General features: G+C 34.8%; 2 protein-coding genes across 3 annotated transcripts; one reads left to right on the top strand and one right to left on the bottom strand.

Annotated features, from left to right (window-relative positions):
- Nucleotides 1-4,631: 4,631 nt before the first annotated feature.
- LOC135127739 (ionotropic receptor 25a) lies at nucleotides 4,632-8,259 on the bottom strand. Of its 2 annotated transcripts, XM_064054331.1 has the most exons (12): nucleotides 8,043-8,259; nucleotides 7,846-7,977; nucleotides 7,598-7,801; nucleotides 7,382-7,548; nucleotides 6,821-7,336; nucleotides 6,583-6,774; nucleotides 6,437-6,536; nucleotides 6,214-6,391; nucleotides 5,987-6,170; nucleotides 5,500-5,939; nucleotides 5,330-5,451; nucleotides 4,632-5,276 (listed from the first exon to the last, which is right to left on the bottom strand). In XM_064054331.1, the coding sequence occupies exons 1-12, from the start codon at nucleotides 8,083-8,085 to the stop codon at nucleotides 4,966-4,968; spliced, it is 2,589 nt and encodes an 862-aa protein (XP_063910401.1). In that variant the 5' UTR covers nucleotides 8,086-8,259; the 3' UTR covers nucleotides 4,632-4,965. The 2 variants fall into 2 exon arrangements, with proteins under 2 accessions (XP_063910401.1, XP_063910400.1); XM_064054330.1 differs by having other exon boundaries at nucleotides 7,846-8,259.
- A 386-nt stretch (nucleotides 8,260-8,645) lies between these two features.
- Nucleotides 8,646-16,923, top strand: LOC135128176 (insulin-like growth factor-binding protein complex acid labile subunit). The gene is made up of 3 exons (XM_064055071.1): nucleotides 8,646-8,668; nucleotides 8,727-8,944; nucleotides 15,091-16,923. The coding sequence occupies exons 1-3, from the start codon at nucleotides 8,646-8,648 to the stop codon at nucleotides 16,887-16,889; spliced, it is 2,040 nt and encodes a 679-aa protein (XP_063911141.1). The 3' UTR covers nucleotides 16,890-16,923.
- The last annotated feature ends 934 nt before the right edge of the window (nucleotides 16,924-17,857 follow it).

Raw genomic sequence — 17,857 nt, 5'->3', positions numbered from 1 at the left:
GTTTTCCCAGAATCGCCCTTTGAAATATAGATTTAATGCAATTTACCGACCAATTTTCATCAAAATTTTCGAAATTTTTCAAAATACATTTTCTTGTAGATTTCGGACCGTAGAAGTCACTTCTGCAAACAGTTCTTCGATAACTCGATTGGTTTTCCCAGAATCGCCCTTTGAAATATAGATTTAATGCAATTTACCGACCAATTTTCATCAAAATTTTCGAAATTTTTCAAAATACATTTTCTTGTAGATTTCGGGCCGTAGAAGTCACTTCTGCAAACAGTTCTTCGATAACTCGATTGGTTTTCCCAGAATCGCCCTTTGAAATATAGATTTAATGCAATTGACCGACCAATTTTCATCAAAATTTTCGAAATTTTTCAAAATACATTTTCTTGTAGATTTCGGGCCGTAGAAGTCACTTCTGCAAACAGTTCTTCGATAACTCGATTGGTTTTCCCAGAATCGCTCTTTGAAATAGAGATTTAATGCAATTTACCGACCAATTTTCCACCAATTTTTATCAAAATTTTCGAAATTTTTCAAAATACATTTTCTTGTAGATTTCGGGCCGTAGAAGTCACTTCCGCAAACAATTCTTCGATAACTCGATTGGTTTTCCCAGAATCGCCCTTTGAAATATAGATTTAATGCAATTTACCGACCAATTTTCCACCAATTTTTATCAAAATTTTCGAAATTTTTCAAAATATTTTTTCTTGTAGATTTCGGGCCGTAGAAGTCACTTCTGCAAACAGTTCTTCGATAACTCGATTGGTTTTCCCAGAATCGCCCTTTGAAATATAGATTTAATGCAATTTACCGACCAATTTTCCACTAATTTTCATCAAAATTTTCGAAATTTTTCAAAATACATTTTCTTGTAGATTTCGGGCCGTGGAAGTCACTTCTGCAAACAGTTCTTCGATAACTCGATTGGTTTTCCCAGAATCGCCCTTTGAAATATAAATTTAATGCAATTTACAGACCAATTTTCCACCAATTTTCATCAAAACTTTCGAAATTTTTCAAAATACATTTTCATGTAGATTTCGGGCCGTAGAAATCACTTCTGCAAACAGTTCTTCGATAACTCGATTGGTTTTCCCAGAATCGCCCTTTGAAATATAGATTTAATGCAATTTACCGACCAATTTTCATCAAAATTTTCGAAATTTTTCAAAATACATTTTCTTGTAGATTTCGGGCCGTAGAAGTCACTTCTGCAAACAGTTCTTCGATAACTCGATTGGTTTTCCCAGAATCGCCCTTTGAAATATAGATTTAATGCAATTTACCGACCAATTTTCCACCAATTTTTATCAAAATTTTCGAAATTTTTCAAAATACATTTTCTTGTAGATTTCGGGCCGTAGAAGTCACTTCTGCAAACAGTTCTTCGATAACTCGATTGGTTTTCCCAGAATCGCCCTTTGAAATATAGATTTAATGCAATTTACCGACCAATTTTCATCAAAATTTTCGAAATTTTTCAAAATACATTTTCTTGTAGATTTCGGACCGTAGAAGTCACTTCTGCAAACAGTTCTTCGATAACTCGATTGGTTTTCCCAGAATCGCCCTTTGAAATATAGATTTAATGCAATTTACCGACCAATTTTCATCAAAATTTTCGAAATTTTTCAAAATACATTTTCTTGTAGATTTCGGGCCGTAGAAGTCACTTCTGCAAACAGTTCTTCGATAACTCGATTGGTTTTCCCAGAATCGCCCTTTGAAATATAGATTTAATGCAATTGACCGACCAATTTTCATCAAAATTTTCGAAATTTTTCAAAATACATTTTCTTGTAGATTTCGGGCCGTAGAAGTCACTTCTGCAAACAGTTCTTCGATAACTCGATTGGTTTTCCCAGAATCGCTCTTTGAAATAGAGATTTAATGCAATTTACCGACCAATTTTCCACCAATTTTTATCAAAATTTTCGAAATTTTTCAAAATACATTTTCTTGTAGATTTCGGGCCGTAGAAGTCACTTCCGCAAACAATTCTTCGATAACTCGATTGGTTTTCCCAGAATCGCCCTTTGAAATATAGATTTAATGCAATTTACCGACCAATTTTCCACCAATTTTTATCAAAATTTTCGAAATTTTTCAAAATATTTTTTCTTGTAGATTTCGGGCCGTAGAAGTCACTTCTGCAAACAGTTCTTCGATAACTCGATTGGTTTTCCCAGAATCGCCCTTTGAAATATAGATTTAATGCAATTTACCGACCAATTTTCCACTAATTTTCATCAAAATTTTCGAAATTTTTCAAAATACATTTTCTTGTAGATTTCGGGCCGTGGAAGTCACTTCTGCAAACAGTTCTTCGATAACTCGATTGGTTTTCCCAGAATCGCCCTTTGAAATATAAATTTAATGCAATTTACAGACCAATTTTCCACCAATTTTCATCAAAACTTTCGAAATTTTTCAAAATACATTTTCATGTAGATTTCGGGCCGTAGAAATCACTTCTGCAAACAGTTCTTCGATAACTCGATTGGTTTTCCCAGAATCGCCCTTTGAAATATAGATTTAATGCAATTTACCGACCAATTTTCATCAAAATTTTCGAAATTTTTCAAAATACATTTTCTTGTAGATTTCGGGCCGTAGAAGTCACTTCTGCAAACAGTTCTTCGATAACTCGATTGGTTTTCCCAGAATCGCCCTTTGAAATATAGATTTAATGCAATTTACCGACCAATTTTCCACCAATTTTTATCAAAATTTTCGAAATTTTTCAAAATACATTTTCTTGTAGATTTCGGGCCGTAGAAGTCACTTCTGCAAACAATTCTTCGATAACTCGATTGGTTTTCCCAGAATCGCCCTTTGAAATAGAGATTTAATGCAATTTACCGACCAATTTTCCACCAATTTTCATCAAAATTTTCTAAATTTCACTTAATACATTTGCTTGTAAATTTCGGGCCGCAGAAGTCATATCCGCTTTCATTTCATCGATAATTCCAACGGTTTTTCCAGAATCGTCTTTTGAAACATTAAAAAATATGGTAAATACCCCAATTTTCGACCAATTTTCAACAAAATTTTTGAAATTTCAAAAATATAGCGCAAGGTCAAATATCTCATTAGATTTGTCACTAATTAGTCGCCTTTGTTTGACATTATGCAACTTAAAATTCATAATTGAACTTTAATTAAGTATAAAAGCGTAAGTGATTTGAGTGTAAGTTTCCCATTAGGGGATTTTATTTGTATGATTTAAATATTATTAAAATGTAATTAAATTTTTGCAACCAACAAAATAACAATATGTGATGATCTGCGATGAAAGCAATTATATTGCTGTATCACTTTTACTGCTATACCTTATTTGTTAGCTGCACTGACTTGAACACCAGAAGTGTATCTACCATTAAATAATCATTTTAATTAACCTCGCTATGCATATATGGAAAACAAAAACACCGTTAGATTTCTAATTTTTCCTTATCTGCTACAATTCCTACAATTTAAGCTTGAACCTACGTAGTCTAGAAGAAATCTATAAACTCAAAAACACTAAGTTAGTGGTGACACAATTTTTTTTCCCCTTTACGTATGAATAACTATTTATATCACACAATACAATCAATTATTACTTTTATAAAACTGTCCAAATATTATCGGTTACTTATTTCTGAGGATTTTCGGTATTATTTGCACAAGTAAAAGTCTTATTTTAAAATTTAAACTTAAGCCACTAGTCACAATCGATCATAATTACTAATACTATAATCCCACAAACCCATCAAAATCGTCGCATAAAAAATGTTCCAGTTGATTTTTGTTGGCATTCTTCAAGTCAAAGGTAAGTTAAGATATGTTCGTCCTTTTTATTTTTTTTTTTTTATTTTTAGGGTTTCAGTTCTAACTACATAAAATGAGAAACTTGTTACTATCAACCACTCTTTCGTTGCTCCTACCACTAAACTTTGCTTTCTTGTATCAGCCTGTAAACTACCGAGAAATTTTCTTCTCGGTTGAAAACTCATTGAACGTCGACATAATTTCAACTGTTGTCACAGACGTAGATCCATTCGATTGGGTAGACCCCAGGGGCCCTCTTCTCGAGTTTCAAGATCTACAAATTCCAGCTCAGGCCACAGTTAATATTAGAGTCAAATGCAACAAAGACGTGTCATGGCTCCCATTCACTGTGACGCACGTCTTTTCTAACGGAATTAGGGCAAAATTTAGGTACTACCTAAATGTTGCCACGGCTCACTGGACTAGTGAGGTTTTGGAAGGAGACAGGGATGTCGTCGTCAGACTGGAGGACCGTGTCTATGACGCTATCTCCGCTTATTTAACTGTAAAATGAAACGCAAGGTGTTGTAAAACTGTGTGTAATTTTTTCTGTTTTTTTCAAATATTTTTTGAAATACGTAGATTTTTAACAAACTTATTTAACAATGATCTAATAGGTACGTGCTCATCCGTTTTAGGAGAGATCACTCGTTATGTAAAAGTAAATGTTCTACATATGAGGCTCTGTGTGAAAGTGGTTTTAGTTGTCACTTAGACCATGTGTTCTAGATCTGCGACAAGAATTTAAAAACTATTATTAGCTTTATTACAATAATAATAATTACAAACCAATTTGTGTTTATTTTTACTACATAGTTACATTTATTCAAATACAGTGGAACTTTCGTTCTAGAGAAATGATCATGTGCACTAATTTTATTAAAAATATTTACAGGTGTGTGAAATGGCTATTTAATTTTTAACACAATACGTGTTGTCTATATTATTCTAGATACATATATAACGTTGCTGTTGTCCCAAATTACTTCAGTAAAACAACAGTTAAAGATATATAATTAAAATTCCACTATATCGTGTCGTGTCAAGTTTAAGTGCACTTTAAAATATAACTTAGTAATCATACTTAAAAGTAAACAAACTAAACGTCTACTAATTTCACTTTCAAAAAAATGCATTCTATTTGTCTGTTACTTGGGTAATTCTGTTTCTAGATCTCGGATACAACCTAATCTGCCCCAATTCCGACAAGTCTCTATTTCTGGTCACAGGTTTGAACTCCGTTCCAAAAGTAATCGGTTGCTTGTCTTTATCAACCAGGGTGATAGGAACCAAATTCGTTTGCTTCCAGTTGTCACCACCTGCTCCAGGTTTCGATTTTTTGGCATCCGAACTACCCACTTTCCCCTTTCTTCTATAATAAAGAACTTCACCAACCAGCGTAATCATGGCTAGCGCTAACCCGAAAAGCGTCGCTATAAAAACACCACCTAAAAAAAACCAAAAACCATCTATGTAACTCAACTTCCACCAAAATACTTACCTAAACTCTCCAAAGTTATCCCTTCATTGTCATCAGTACTCGCACACCCCCCCTTAGCTGTGTGGTTCCAGTACTTTCCTTGCAACTGCTCGAAAAACCTATCCTTTTGCAAATTCAAAATCCTGCTCAACAATCAAAAATTTGCAAAAAAACAAAATACTAATACTCACGTCTTGCTGATTTCGTCCTGCAGGTGACTCCCTTGCTGAACAGCCACAGCATAAGGTCGCTCGGCAAACACTTCACCTACTTCAGTAAGGTTGCAGTTCCTGCTGATCTCGTACTTGATTTCAGACGAATCGTGAATGAAAGCAAAATCAGCATCTGTGTGCTCATTCACGATTCTGAATCCTTCGGCGGCTGTGGTGACCGGATTCGAATCATTTATAGCCAGAAGAATGTGGCCGTATTGTTCCCGAATTGGGTAGTCCCAAACGCGGTACTGCGTATCGTCTGTGGACGCATTCAAGGTGAGTTCTTTCCACATTCTGTATAGAGTGTCTTCGGCGTGCTTCATGTTGATGAAGTACTGATGGGTGTCGGAGTCTTTGACAACCGTGTAGTTGATTCTAGATTGTTTTGCTAGTTGTTCTAGACTTTGAACAGGAGTCTGCAAATTTTAGCTACAGAGATAGATGATTTGGAGTGAAGAGTCACCTGCATGCGTTCTACAGTTAAAAAAGCAGCCAAGTTTGCGGTAAAAGTGGCCAACATAAGTACCACGAAGAGCCAATAAGCGGCTACTAGAGTCCGTCCGGAGAGAGCTTTAGGGGCTTCTCCTCCTCCTTGAGGGGTAAAAGAAGTCAAAGCAAACCAGAAGCTCTCTTTCAGTGTAAATTCCCTAAAAACGACCTTTATTTCGTCTAAGTATAGAAAAGTACTACCTGCAAGGATAAGGGTACGCTTTCTTGTTGTTTCGGGCGCTATAGGGTGAATATTTGTCCAAAAACCAGACCATGAACCCTGTGATAATCAACGCTCCGACTATACTAAGCCACACTTCCAACTTCAGTACTGTCATAAATTTGAACAAAGACGTTTTGCGGACGGGTTTTCGCATCACTGCAAAGTTTTGATTGGGTTAGTAAAACTAAGTTTGACTAGTACCAATCGTTATTCCGGTTTGTTCAAAATACGGTGCCACGTAGTCAATCACTTCTTCTCTATCCGCGGTCATTATTAGTGCGGTTATTGCAAGATCGGTTTCCTAAAATTGTGAGTAAGACCAAAATCTAGAATTTAGAAGGTGGTACCCCTGTTGCTAAATCTCCGATCACGCCGTTCCAAACCCCGTTGCGCTTTTTCCCAAAAGTACCTTTCTTGGGTTCGACGAACTCGTACCGGAAACCCATAATTTTGGCTAGCTCTTCGGTAAAGTCGACGCAGTACCCCGTCCAGTACGATTTTCCAGAGGAGTCGGTTTCTTTGTATGACCAAGGTAGAGCCTAAAATTTAACCTGATTTGGGTACTTTGTGTCGTGGAGACCATACATGGGTTATCCCGATTCTATAGAAGGCGGTAATGGGTTTGATTTGTTTGCCATCCACAACCGTCACTCCCGTTTTGTAATTATATTCAGCTACTTTTTCCGAGTTTGCTTCTATGGTGCCTTCAATGTTAACATACAACCCAAAATTTTCTTTATAGATTAGCGGTTCTAGATCTACTTCTTGTTGCAGAAGTGTGTAGAACTTGCTCCTGGCGTCTTCATTGTATCGACTGTCGCAACTAAGGTTTGTCGTAAGCTCAACGTCGTCACTAACCATGGTGTGCAGAACCCTCTTCACTAAATCTGTAGCTAGAACTAGAAAATTTTCTTGCAAATTGAAATCGTGCGGACACTCGCATTGCTCAGTCTTGAGGAATTTGCAGCATATTTCTTCTTCTATGTACAGAAGATTGATGGGTAAATTTCGTACTAGTTCTCTATTGAATTCCTTTTGTTGGAAATCTAGGAAAAGCAAATTCCAGCGCTCGGGTAACGTTACTAGATTTTCTTCAACTGCCTGAAATCGTGAATTAGGGGTTTTCTAACCCGAAGGAAGGGTTACCGTTTCGAAAAGCTCTTCCATGTTGGAAGTTGTCGCCAAAATGGCGAAATTGTTCGGAATGGGTCGAATGCTTTTGAGTCTGTTTGCAGAGGTTTTGTCTAGGTTTTCTGATATCACCATGCGTAGAAGGGTCGTGTCAATCCAGAAATAGAGGGCTTCGTCTACTTCTAGAAACCACTGAGTTATTTTGCGGTCGTTTTGAAACGTTTCAGTTACTGTTAGGGTTGTCAAAAATTAGAGTCACGTCTGTGGAGTTTCTATATTCTAGAAATTTGTCTAGAAGGAGCAACGAAGGACTAATTGAAACGTCTATCTTGACGTATGGAATTCCGGTTTCCACGGCCACTTTTTCCGCTTCTTCGTTTCCAGACCACGTCAAATCGATGATTAGGGTACCATCGTTGGGCAAAATTTCGCACACTGAAATTTTTTTTCTTCCTAATGTTTGATCAAGTTTGACTTACCTTTATCCCGATCTGTTTCCTCTCCACTAAGATCTACAACGATGGGTTCTAGTTGAAAGTCATCTTGAGAAGCAAAAATTTTGTTTATCCATTGTAAAACGTGAGTTTGTCCTGTTTCTTCCTTTAAAATGACTGGAATAAAAAAAAATTCATTAAGATTCTTTTGACACTTGTTATCTTGCAGTTTTTGCATTCACTTATCATGTTAGTTTTTATGTCATTAATCATTAGGGGGACCATTATGTTTATTAATGTTTTCCTTGGAGCAGTTTAATTTTTTAAGTTGTTGACTTATCAGTTAACCTTGACACTATGTATATTTGCCATCCACGAAACGCGTAAATACATTTTTGTTAATCCGTGTTTTGACATCTATATATAGGGCGTCCGTAACTTGCATACAACAAATATATGAATTTTGACTTTCGCTGTCAAAATTTTGATCTTAAAACAATTTTAGAGCGCTATAAATTACTGAAAAAATGTACAAGGTGCACAATTAAAATATGTATAAAAATTATGGTTGCAATTAAAAAAATATTAGTGACGTCATGTCCCCTAAAAAATTAAAACCTGTTTTGTGCGTTTCTCTCGGCTCGATCGAATATGACTGAGTGCACTTAATGCAACAAGAAATAATTGGCGAAACATTTTTTAACGCTAAATGAAAGTTTCTGTTTCGGTCGGTTTTTACTTGGCGGAGTTTATTTCTTGTCTGCGGGGCTAGGTGTTACTTTCCAAACGGACGACGGTGTGTTAGGACTAACGTCGCGCGCTATCAGCCAATGGAATTATTTATAATGTCTAAGTCCGCGATAATAAAGTAATTCATTGTTAAGCGTTACGTAAAAAATGTGTTTTGAGTAAGCATGTGCTTTTAGTGCGGTGAGGCCAGAGGATCTTATTTGGGAAGGTAAGTCACTCAAGTTTAACGAGTCAAGTGAAAACAAAAAAGACGTGTGTGGAGGAATTTTGACGCTGCGGCGGAAATATTTTCTAAATGTCAATGAACATGCTGTAAATGATATATCAGCGAATTGTTCGCTTACTAGACATGTTTTCGAGTCTGCACGGGTTTGTCCATACACGTGGGTTGTTTGTAAGTAAAAATGATAAGACTTTATTTAGCATATAATAAATATGTATTGCTTTTGCATAAATTTTGAAACGGTGTATTTGTTTTTAAATTCTTTTTTGATATGGGTGTTAAAGCGGTGTACTGAAGTGAAACGTGGTAAAAATCGTTGCTGGCGGTTTTTGCGAGAATTAGAAAATGTATTTTAGAAAATTCTAACATTTTGGATTTGGGTGAGCGTGAACGTAACAAAAAAATACGGTAATTTTTTTTATAATCAGGTGAGATTTTATTTTCAATTTTTACTTTATAGACATGTAATTAAAGGCATGCACCTGATTTCTCTTGCGTATGTAAAACGTACAGGATTGTGTTGTTTCCTGGTTTTGACAACTGAAAAACAAACCCGGTAGGATAAAACAGAAAATAAAAAACCTCTATCTTCCGCACAACATTTTATTTTTAAAAAGTAAGTTCCTTATTTTTATTTTGATGCTTTCGCAATTAGGTAATATAATATTTAGAATACAATTTCAGAAAATTTAATACATTTTTTTGTTATTTCCAACTGTTTCATACATTTAAATAATAATAAAAAACAATTTTTTTTAACAAGATAAAAGCTTAAGAATGTAAATAGCGTTATTTTTAATACTTGTACCTGTTGTATCTAATATTTATTTATACGGAGATAAAGAAAGACGCTCACTTTGTTTTAGTATCAATAAAACTTACTTACGTAACTAAATCTACAGAGTGTTTATACAATTTTCAAGTATTCCTGTCGCAATTTGTTCAGACAGTGCACCCTATATGAAACGTCTAGAAAACATCTAAAATCCAAAATATTTTAGAATTTTTATTTTTGTAAACACTTTTATATTATATTGTTTTGATATACAGTGTCAAAAATAAAGCAAGTGCGATTTGTTTGTCAATATTTTTAGTGTTTTCATTGTTCAAATTGCGCCTTAAAAACAGAAAACTTTGTGTATTTGAAATTAATTTTAGTGTGTCGCTTAAAAAAATCCCATAGTTTTGGTGGCGATTTTGTTTCTATTTTTATTATCAGTAATAAGATATCGATGACAGCGCATTAGTTGTGTCACTCTGTATACAGTTATACCTAGCAAAATTATAATTTTTCGAAGATTTTTAAATTCGGACAATCAGGAACAAAATTTTGAACTTTGTTACAGTTTATATAAATAAATATTAATAAATAATTATCGCATTCAGTTCAAGAAATAAACATAAAGAAAGTTAACGATTGTAACTTGAACTTGAAGTCTAAAGAAAATGAAATTTTCAAAAATAAAATAACTAAATTTGAAAATTGGTAAAGTTAAAATAAAAGTTAATTACTTAGTAAAAAAATAAAAAAATGTTTGATTTTCATGAAATTTTTTTCAAGCAGAATTCGTTCGCATTCTTATAGGTGTATTCACAATTTTTTTTTTAAAGTGTTTGAATTTTTATCGTTATAAACATTTAACATTTTTTGATAAATAAGTGCGAAATAATGTTACTTTTATCAGCTTAGAACTTCTAAAATTTTTCAGAATATTTATTTTTTACATTTTTAAATTGATAAACCAAACGAGTTTGAAATAATTTCGGCCTAACAACTACCTTCACTAGGCTGATAACATATTTCTTCTTTTTAATAAAATGCTGCTTTTTTAGACAACATTTGTCTACCTGATGAAGTTACTGTACGAAACAGGGCAGCAGTTTTTACGTATAAAAGTACTTTGTGTTTTATCTAGGGGCGCATGTTATCTACAAAAAAAGTATGTATATAAAATTTGTCGCTACTAAAGTAATTTGAAAGAATCTTGGGAATTACTTGTGTTTTGTTTTTAAAGTTGTTTGAGGAAAATCAGGGATTCCTTATTTTGTTCTCGAAGTAATTTGAAAAAATCTCGGAGTTCCTCTGTGGGTTGTGTTTTTGAAGTAATATGAAATAATTTGAAAACACCTCGACGACGCTTTGTGTTTTGTTTTTGAAGTACTTTGAAAGAAGCTCGAGGACCTCTTGTGGGTCTTGTTTTTGAAGTAATTTGAAAGAATCTCGGATTTTATTTGTGTTTTGTTTTTGAAGAAGTTTGAACGAATTTCAGGGATCCCTTGCATTTTATTTTTAAAGTTGTTTGAGGAATCTCAGAGATCCCTTATTTTGTTCTCGAAATAATTTGAAAGAATCTATTGGATCCCTTGTGATTTGTTTTTGAAGAAGATTGAAAGACTCTCGGCGATCACTTATGTTGTTATCAAGGTAATTTGAAAGAATCTCGGGGTTCCCCTGTGGGTTGTGTTTTTGAAGTAACTTGAAAGAATCTCGGGGATTCTTTGTGTTTTGTTTTTGAAGTAGTTTGAAAGTATCTCTGGGTCCTGTTTTTGAAGTAATTTGAAAAAATCTCGGAGACCCTTTGTGCTTTGTTTTTGAAGTAGTTTGAAAGTATCTCAGGATCCCCTTACGGGTCCTGTTTTTGAAATAATTTGAAAAATCTCGGGGTCCCCCTGTGGGGTTTGTTTTTGAAGTAATTTGAAAGGATCTCAGGGATACCTTGTGTTTTGTTTTTGAAGTAGTTTAAAAGTATCTCGGGATCCCCTTGTGGGTCCTGTTTTTGAAATAATTTGAAATAATCTCGGGGTTCCCCTGTGGGTTGTGTTTTTGAAGTAATTTGAAAGAATCTCGGGGATTCTTTGTGTCTTGTTCTTGAAGTAGTTTGAAATTATCTCTAGGTTCTGTGGGTCTTGTTTTTGAAGTAATTTGAAAAAATCTCGAGGACCCTTTGTGCTTTGTTTTTGAAGTACATTGAAAGAAGATCGGGGACCTCTTGTGGGTCTTGTTTTTGAAGTAATTTGAAAGAATCTCGGAGTTTCATTGTGTTTTGTTTTTGAAGTAGTTTGAAAGAGTCTCGGGGATCCCTTGCATTTTATTTTTAAAGTTGTTTGAGGAATCTCAGAGATCCCTTATGTTCTTCTCGAAGTAATTTGAAAGAATCTAGGGGATCCTTTGAGATTATTTTGTGTTTGAAGAAGTTTGAAAGACTCTCGGCGATCCCTTATCTTATTGTCGAGGTAATTTGAAAGAATCTCGGGGTTCGGCTGTGGGTTGTGTTTTTGAAGTAATTTGAAAGAATTTCGGGGATTCTTTGTGTTTTGTTTTTGAAGTAGTTTGAAAGTATCTCTGGGTCCTGTGGGTCTTGTTTTTGAAGTAATTTGAAAAAATCTCGGAGACCCTTTGTGCTTTGTTTTTGAAGTAGTTTGAAAGTATCTCGGGATCCCCTTACGGGTCCTGTTTTTGAAATAATTTGAAAGAATCTCGGGGTCCCCCTGTTGGGTTTGTTTTTGAAGCAATTTAAAAGGATCTCAGGGATACCTTGTGTTTTGTTTTTGAAGTAGTTTATAAGTATCTCGGAATCCCCTTGTGGGTCCTGTTTTTGAAATAATTTAAACGAATCTCGGGGTTCCCTTGTGGGTTATGTTTTTGAAGTAATTTGAAAGAATCTCGGAGATTCTTTGTGTTTTGTTCTTGAAGTAGTTTGAAATTATCTCTAGGTTCTGTGGGTCTTGTTTTTGAAGTAATTTGAAAAAATCTCGGGGTCCCCCTGTGGGTTTTGTTTCTGTAGTAATTTGAAAGGATCTCGGAATCCCTTCTGTTTTGTTTTTGAAGTAGTTTGAAAGAATCTCAGGAATTCCGTTTGTTTTGTTTTTGAAGTAGTTTGAAGGCAGTTTTAAGGAGATCTTGTCTTGTTTTTGGAGTACATAATTTGAAAACATCTAGGGAGCCCCTTGTGCTATGTTTTTGAAGTACCTAGTTTGTAAGAATCTCAGGGGCGCCTTGTATTTTATTTTCGAAGTAATTTGAAAGAATCTCGAGGATCCCTTGTATTTTGTTTTTGCAGTAGTTTGAAAGAGTCTCGGGGTCTCCCTGTAGGGCTTCTTTTTGAAGTAATTTGAAAGAATCCCGGGGACCCTTGTGTTTTGTTTTTGAAGTAGAGTGAATGAGTCTCGGGATCCCTTATCTTGTTTTCGAGGTAATTTGAAAGAATCTCGGGATTCTCCTGTGGGTTGTGTTTTTGAAGTAATTTTAAAGTAATTTGAAAGAATCTCGGAGATCCCTTGTGTTTTGTTCTTGAAGTAGTTTTAAAGAGTCTCGGAGATTCTTTGTGTTTTGTTGAAGTAATTTGAAAGTATCTCTGGGTCCTCTGGGTCTTGTTTTTGAAGTAATTTGAAAGAATCTCGGGGTCCCCTGTGGGTTTTGTTTTTGAAGTAATTTGAAAGAATCTCGGAATCCCTTGTGTTTTGTTTTTGAAGTAATTTGAGAGAATCGCATTGACCCTTTGTATTCTGTTTTTGAAGAAGTTTGAAGGCAGTTTTAAGGAGATCTTGCCTTGTTTTTGGAGTACATAATTTGAAAAAATCTAGGGAACCCCTTGTGCTTTGTTTTTGAAATACTTAGTTTGTAAGAATCTCAGGGGTCCCTTGTATTTTATTTTCGAAGTAATTTGAAATAATCTCGAGGATCCCTTGTATTTTATTTTTGCAGTAGTTTGAAAGACTCTCGGGGTCACCCAGTAGGTCTTGTTTTTGAAGTAATTTGAAATAATCTCGGGGAACCCTTTGTGGGTTCTTTTTGAGGTAGTTTGAAAGTATCTCTGGGTCCTCTTGTGGGTCTTCTTTTTGCAGTAATGTGAAAGAATCTCGGGGTCCCCCTGTGGGTTTTGTTTTTGAAGTAATCTGAAAGGATCTCGGAATCCCGTGTGTTTTGTTTTTGAAGTAGTTTGAAAAAATCTCAGGGCTCCCGTTTGTTTCGTTTTTGAAGTCGTTTGAATGAGTCTCGGGGATTCCTTATCTTGTTTTCGAAGTAATTTGAAAGAATCTCGGGGTTCCCCTATGGGTCTTGTTTTTGAAGTAATTTGAAAGAATCTCGTGAAACTCATGTGTTTTGTTTTTGAAGTAGTTTGGAAGAATCTCCAGGAAACCTTTTCTTGTTTTTGAAGTTGTTTGAAAGTATCACGGGAATCCCTGAGAGCATTGTTTTTAAAGTAATTTGAGAGAATCGCTTTGACCCTTTGTGTTCTGTTTTTGAAGTAGTTTCAAGGAATTTTAAGGAGACCTTGTCTTGTTTTTGGAGTAATTTGAAAAAATCCAGGGAACCCCTTGTGCTTTGTTTTTAAAGTACCTAGTTTGTAAGAATCTCGGCGATCCCTTATCTTGTTTTCGAAGTAATTTGAAAGAATCTCGGAGTCCTATTGTGGGTCGTGTTTTTGAAGTAATTTAAAAGAATCTCGGAGATTTCTTGTGTTTTGTTTTTGAAGTAGTTTGAATGAGTCTCGGGGATTCCTTATCTTGTTTTTGAAGTAATTTGAAAAAATCGCGGAGTTTTGTGTTCTTATCAGTTTAAGGGCCGATTTCATAATCGAGAGCTTTAAAATTAATGTTGGGTTTTTACCATGGAAACACAGTGTTGACACAGTGGTTTAAAGCTCCCATTAGTTAAAGGTCCTCCAACTTTTGACTATAAAACTAACCTTAAGAGTTTGTGATTGGAGTTTAAACGAGTTATTAGTTTATATATAAAAAAAAATACTATTTTTAGGCATTTCATAAACATTAAAATATATTGCAAATTTAAACATACACCTACACATGGTATGTAATTTAAAGAAATAATTTTGTAAAGACAAAAAAGCTCTAAATCTTCTAAAATTTTGGTCAGATGCACTGAAAACTAGTCATCCCAGTGTTTTGTAACCTGAAAGACAGTTTTCAGGTTACTCATTTTTTTTTAATTTACTTTACTAACAACAAAGTAAATTTTGTAGTTTCTTTTTTAATCACAGCATTTATTTACCATACCAACATATTTGAAAAAAAGAAAACATGAACAAAAAATATACTAGCAAATCAATTTTTTTGCGACACTTTTCCCTGAAACCAATTAACTAACAATGAAACGAAGCTACTCATTATTACCTACTTAGTGCAATATCAACCGATAGGCTAATCGTGACATACGCATACCACACCATTATTATGCTAAGTGCCTCTATCAAACAATATACATTCATAACACCAGCGCACTTCCATAAAGCGATAAAAACACCCGTAAGCCTCACATACAAAAACCCATCGATAACCCAATTTTCTTTTTCCAGATGAAATGGCCACCACCCTGCTTCTACTCTATGTGTACCTCATTGGAGCCTCACTAGCAACACACTGCGACAAAGAACTCAACTACCACGACAACTATGGCTACGGCATCGATATCACCTGCGAAGACCTCACCGACGAGAAAATGCTCAGCAACATATCAGTCTCGAACGAGATCGTACTCAAGATCAACAACTCCAGCCTCACCAAAGTGACGCCAGACGTGTTTACGTGTGTTCCTAGAATTAGATACCTGTCAATAACCAACTCGACGTTCTTGTTTGATCCGAGAGACGAGGTTTTCAGCAAATTGATAAGGTTAGAACACCTCACGGTGGCCAATACGCGGTTTGATATCATCAGCGGGTCAGTGCTGGGGGGTTTGGATCATCTGAAAGAACTGAATTTGATCAACTGTAGTCTCAGACTAGTGAGGAATGACAGTTTCACGGTGCTGAAAAATCTGGAAACTCTAAAGTTATCACATAACTATTTCAAAAGTTTGTTTGATATTCCTTTCTGCGAACTACCGGCGTTGAAGTTTCTGGATTTAGACCACAACAAAATTGGACAAATTGATGATAATTTTCTGATTTGTTTTGAGAAGGAGCACGAATCGGATTTCAAGCTGAATGGACGGGACTACGACATTCATTACCACGGGGATGATTTTTATCACCAAACTAGGTCGAATTTTAATTTGTTGGAGCTGAATTTGAGTTACAACGAAATCACGAGAGTCGGGGTTTTTGATTGGGCGTTGGGTTTAAAACACGTAGATTTATCGAATAACAGACTGAAGAATATTAGTGCAGAAATATTTGAGATGTTAGATGAGTTAGAAAAACTTAATCTTCGTAATAACTCACTTGAATTTGTGGACGCAAAAGCCTTCACCAATTTAGTTAATTTAAGACATATTGACTTAGAAAATAACTTGTTAAGGCAGATCCATTTGCAAAATCTCTCTTCACTGGAAGAAGCAAATTTATCTAACAACAAACTAGGATCCAGAAGCCTCATCAACTTAAGTAATTTACCTAAACTCCAGAAACTACTTCTACGTGGTAACAAAATTGGTGATATTCCTGTAGGAGTCTTCAAAAATTTTGTTTCTCTCGAAATTTTAGATTTGTCTAATAACAAACTAACACTGAGTGATCAACCGTTCGAAAATTTATCAAACCTGCAACACCTCAGCATCAGAAACAACAGTTTAGAAAAAATCCCCTTTGGCACCTTCAACAAACTAACAAATTTGGAAGTGTTGGACATTTCTGGAAACAAATTAGGTCCTGTTCTGGACCAGCGAACTTTCAGCGACCTAGAGAATCTCGAGGTGTTGAATATCTCCAACAATATTATCGAAGTTTTAAATTATGAATTGGTCGAGCCGTTGCGCAACCTCCAAGTACTTGATATCTCAGGAAACCGATTGCAAAACTTCCAGATTAGTTTAATTTCGCTGTTACCTTCACTTCGCGTAATTAACATTAAGTCGAATCTATTGCCGTGCAGTATTCTTTCGATCATTATTACCTTTCTTAAGAGTAAGGACATTAGTTTTAATATCAACGAGGAATTTGAATACGATAGACAGAACGTAGATGGAATTTACTGTGAGGAAATGTCGGAGAGAATTTTAATCCAACACGAAACGAGAAGTATTAGTGGGGTTTTAATTTTTGGAATCGTTTTTCTTGTTTTTGCATGCACTGTATTGTTTTCGTTTGTGTCTTATAGGTGTTTTTTGTGTTCGAAAAGACGGGGGTATAGACACGATGAATTAGAACTGTTGTAAACCAAATATTTAAATAAATGACTATATTTTTTTATTGTTGTAGTTTAATTTGGTGGAAATGTTTGTGTTCATCTAAATTTCGAAAGTGTTTCTTTGCATTGATAGTAATTAGTGCGGTGAATTTTAATTTTTGTACAATGAAAGTATTGAAAGTAGATTATTTTTAATGAACTCTTGTGTAAACGAGAGTGTTTTATAATGCAGACGTCAGTTTCAATTTCGACTTGTTTCTTAAATTCATCTAATGGTTTAGGTTATTGTTAGCTTTCATATTCGAGAAGTGGAGCACTTTGTGGGTTTTAGGTTTTGTAAAAACGGCCACATTTTGGCATGATTAATCATTGCGCTTGGCCCACTCACTTTCATATTTTAGTCTACTTAATGGATTTATTGTGTTCAATTTATATTTTTAAGAGGTGCAGTTAAAATCCGTTTTATGTCGGTCATGCTCATTTGAATAACAAAAAATTATTGATAGCGTTGCAGATGTTTGTGGTAATTAAAACACATTCTTATCTATTTTGAGTTGTTCTATTGCTAGAGGAAATAAAATTTTCCAAAACAGTAATAATAATGAAATACTTCTAAACAAAGGTTATTTTTTGTTTAACAATAACAACATTCCGACGCTTAAAAAACACAACAACCTTGTCTACGGATTCATTCATGAAACTTGTTTTTAGTGTTTGTACTCTACATTGTTATGGTTGAAGCTAAACATACTCCGCTAATACTCTGACCGTTGTGAAATGAAACAAAGTTTGCGCAAGGTTTTAGCATCAAATAGACCGTGAAAATTTAAAAAATAATCCGTTTGCTGTAATACCTCTTGGAGTACCGGCAATTCTTTATTTTATTTGGTTTTAACTATATTTCTCGTAAAATTTAGTTTTGTCAGCGACATTGGCGTTTTGAAAAAAATATGTTGTTTTTGGAATTTTGATGATTAGATTTTGCGGTCTCACTGG

The sequence above is a fragment of the Zophobas morio genome, unplaced genomic scaffold, assembly GCF_036711695.1.
Source record: "Zophobas morio isolate AGI-343-1 ecotype UQ-CSIRO unplaced genomic scaffold, CSIRO_AGI_Zmor_V1 ptg000012l, whole genome shotgun sequence".
In the NCBI taxonomy this organism is placed as follows: Eukaryota; Metazoa; Arthropoda; class Insecta; order Coleoptera; family Tenebrionidae; genus Zophobas; species Zophobas morio.
Note: the sequence above shows the minus strand (reverse complement) of the source record. Positions and strands in the feature narration are given on the sequence as shown.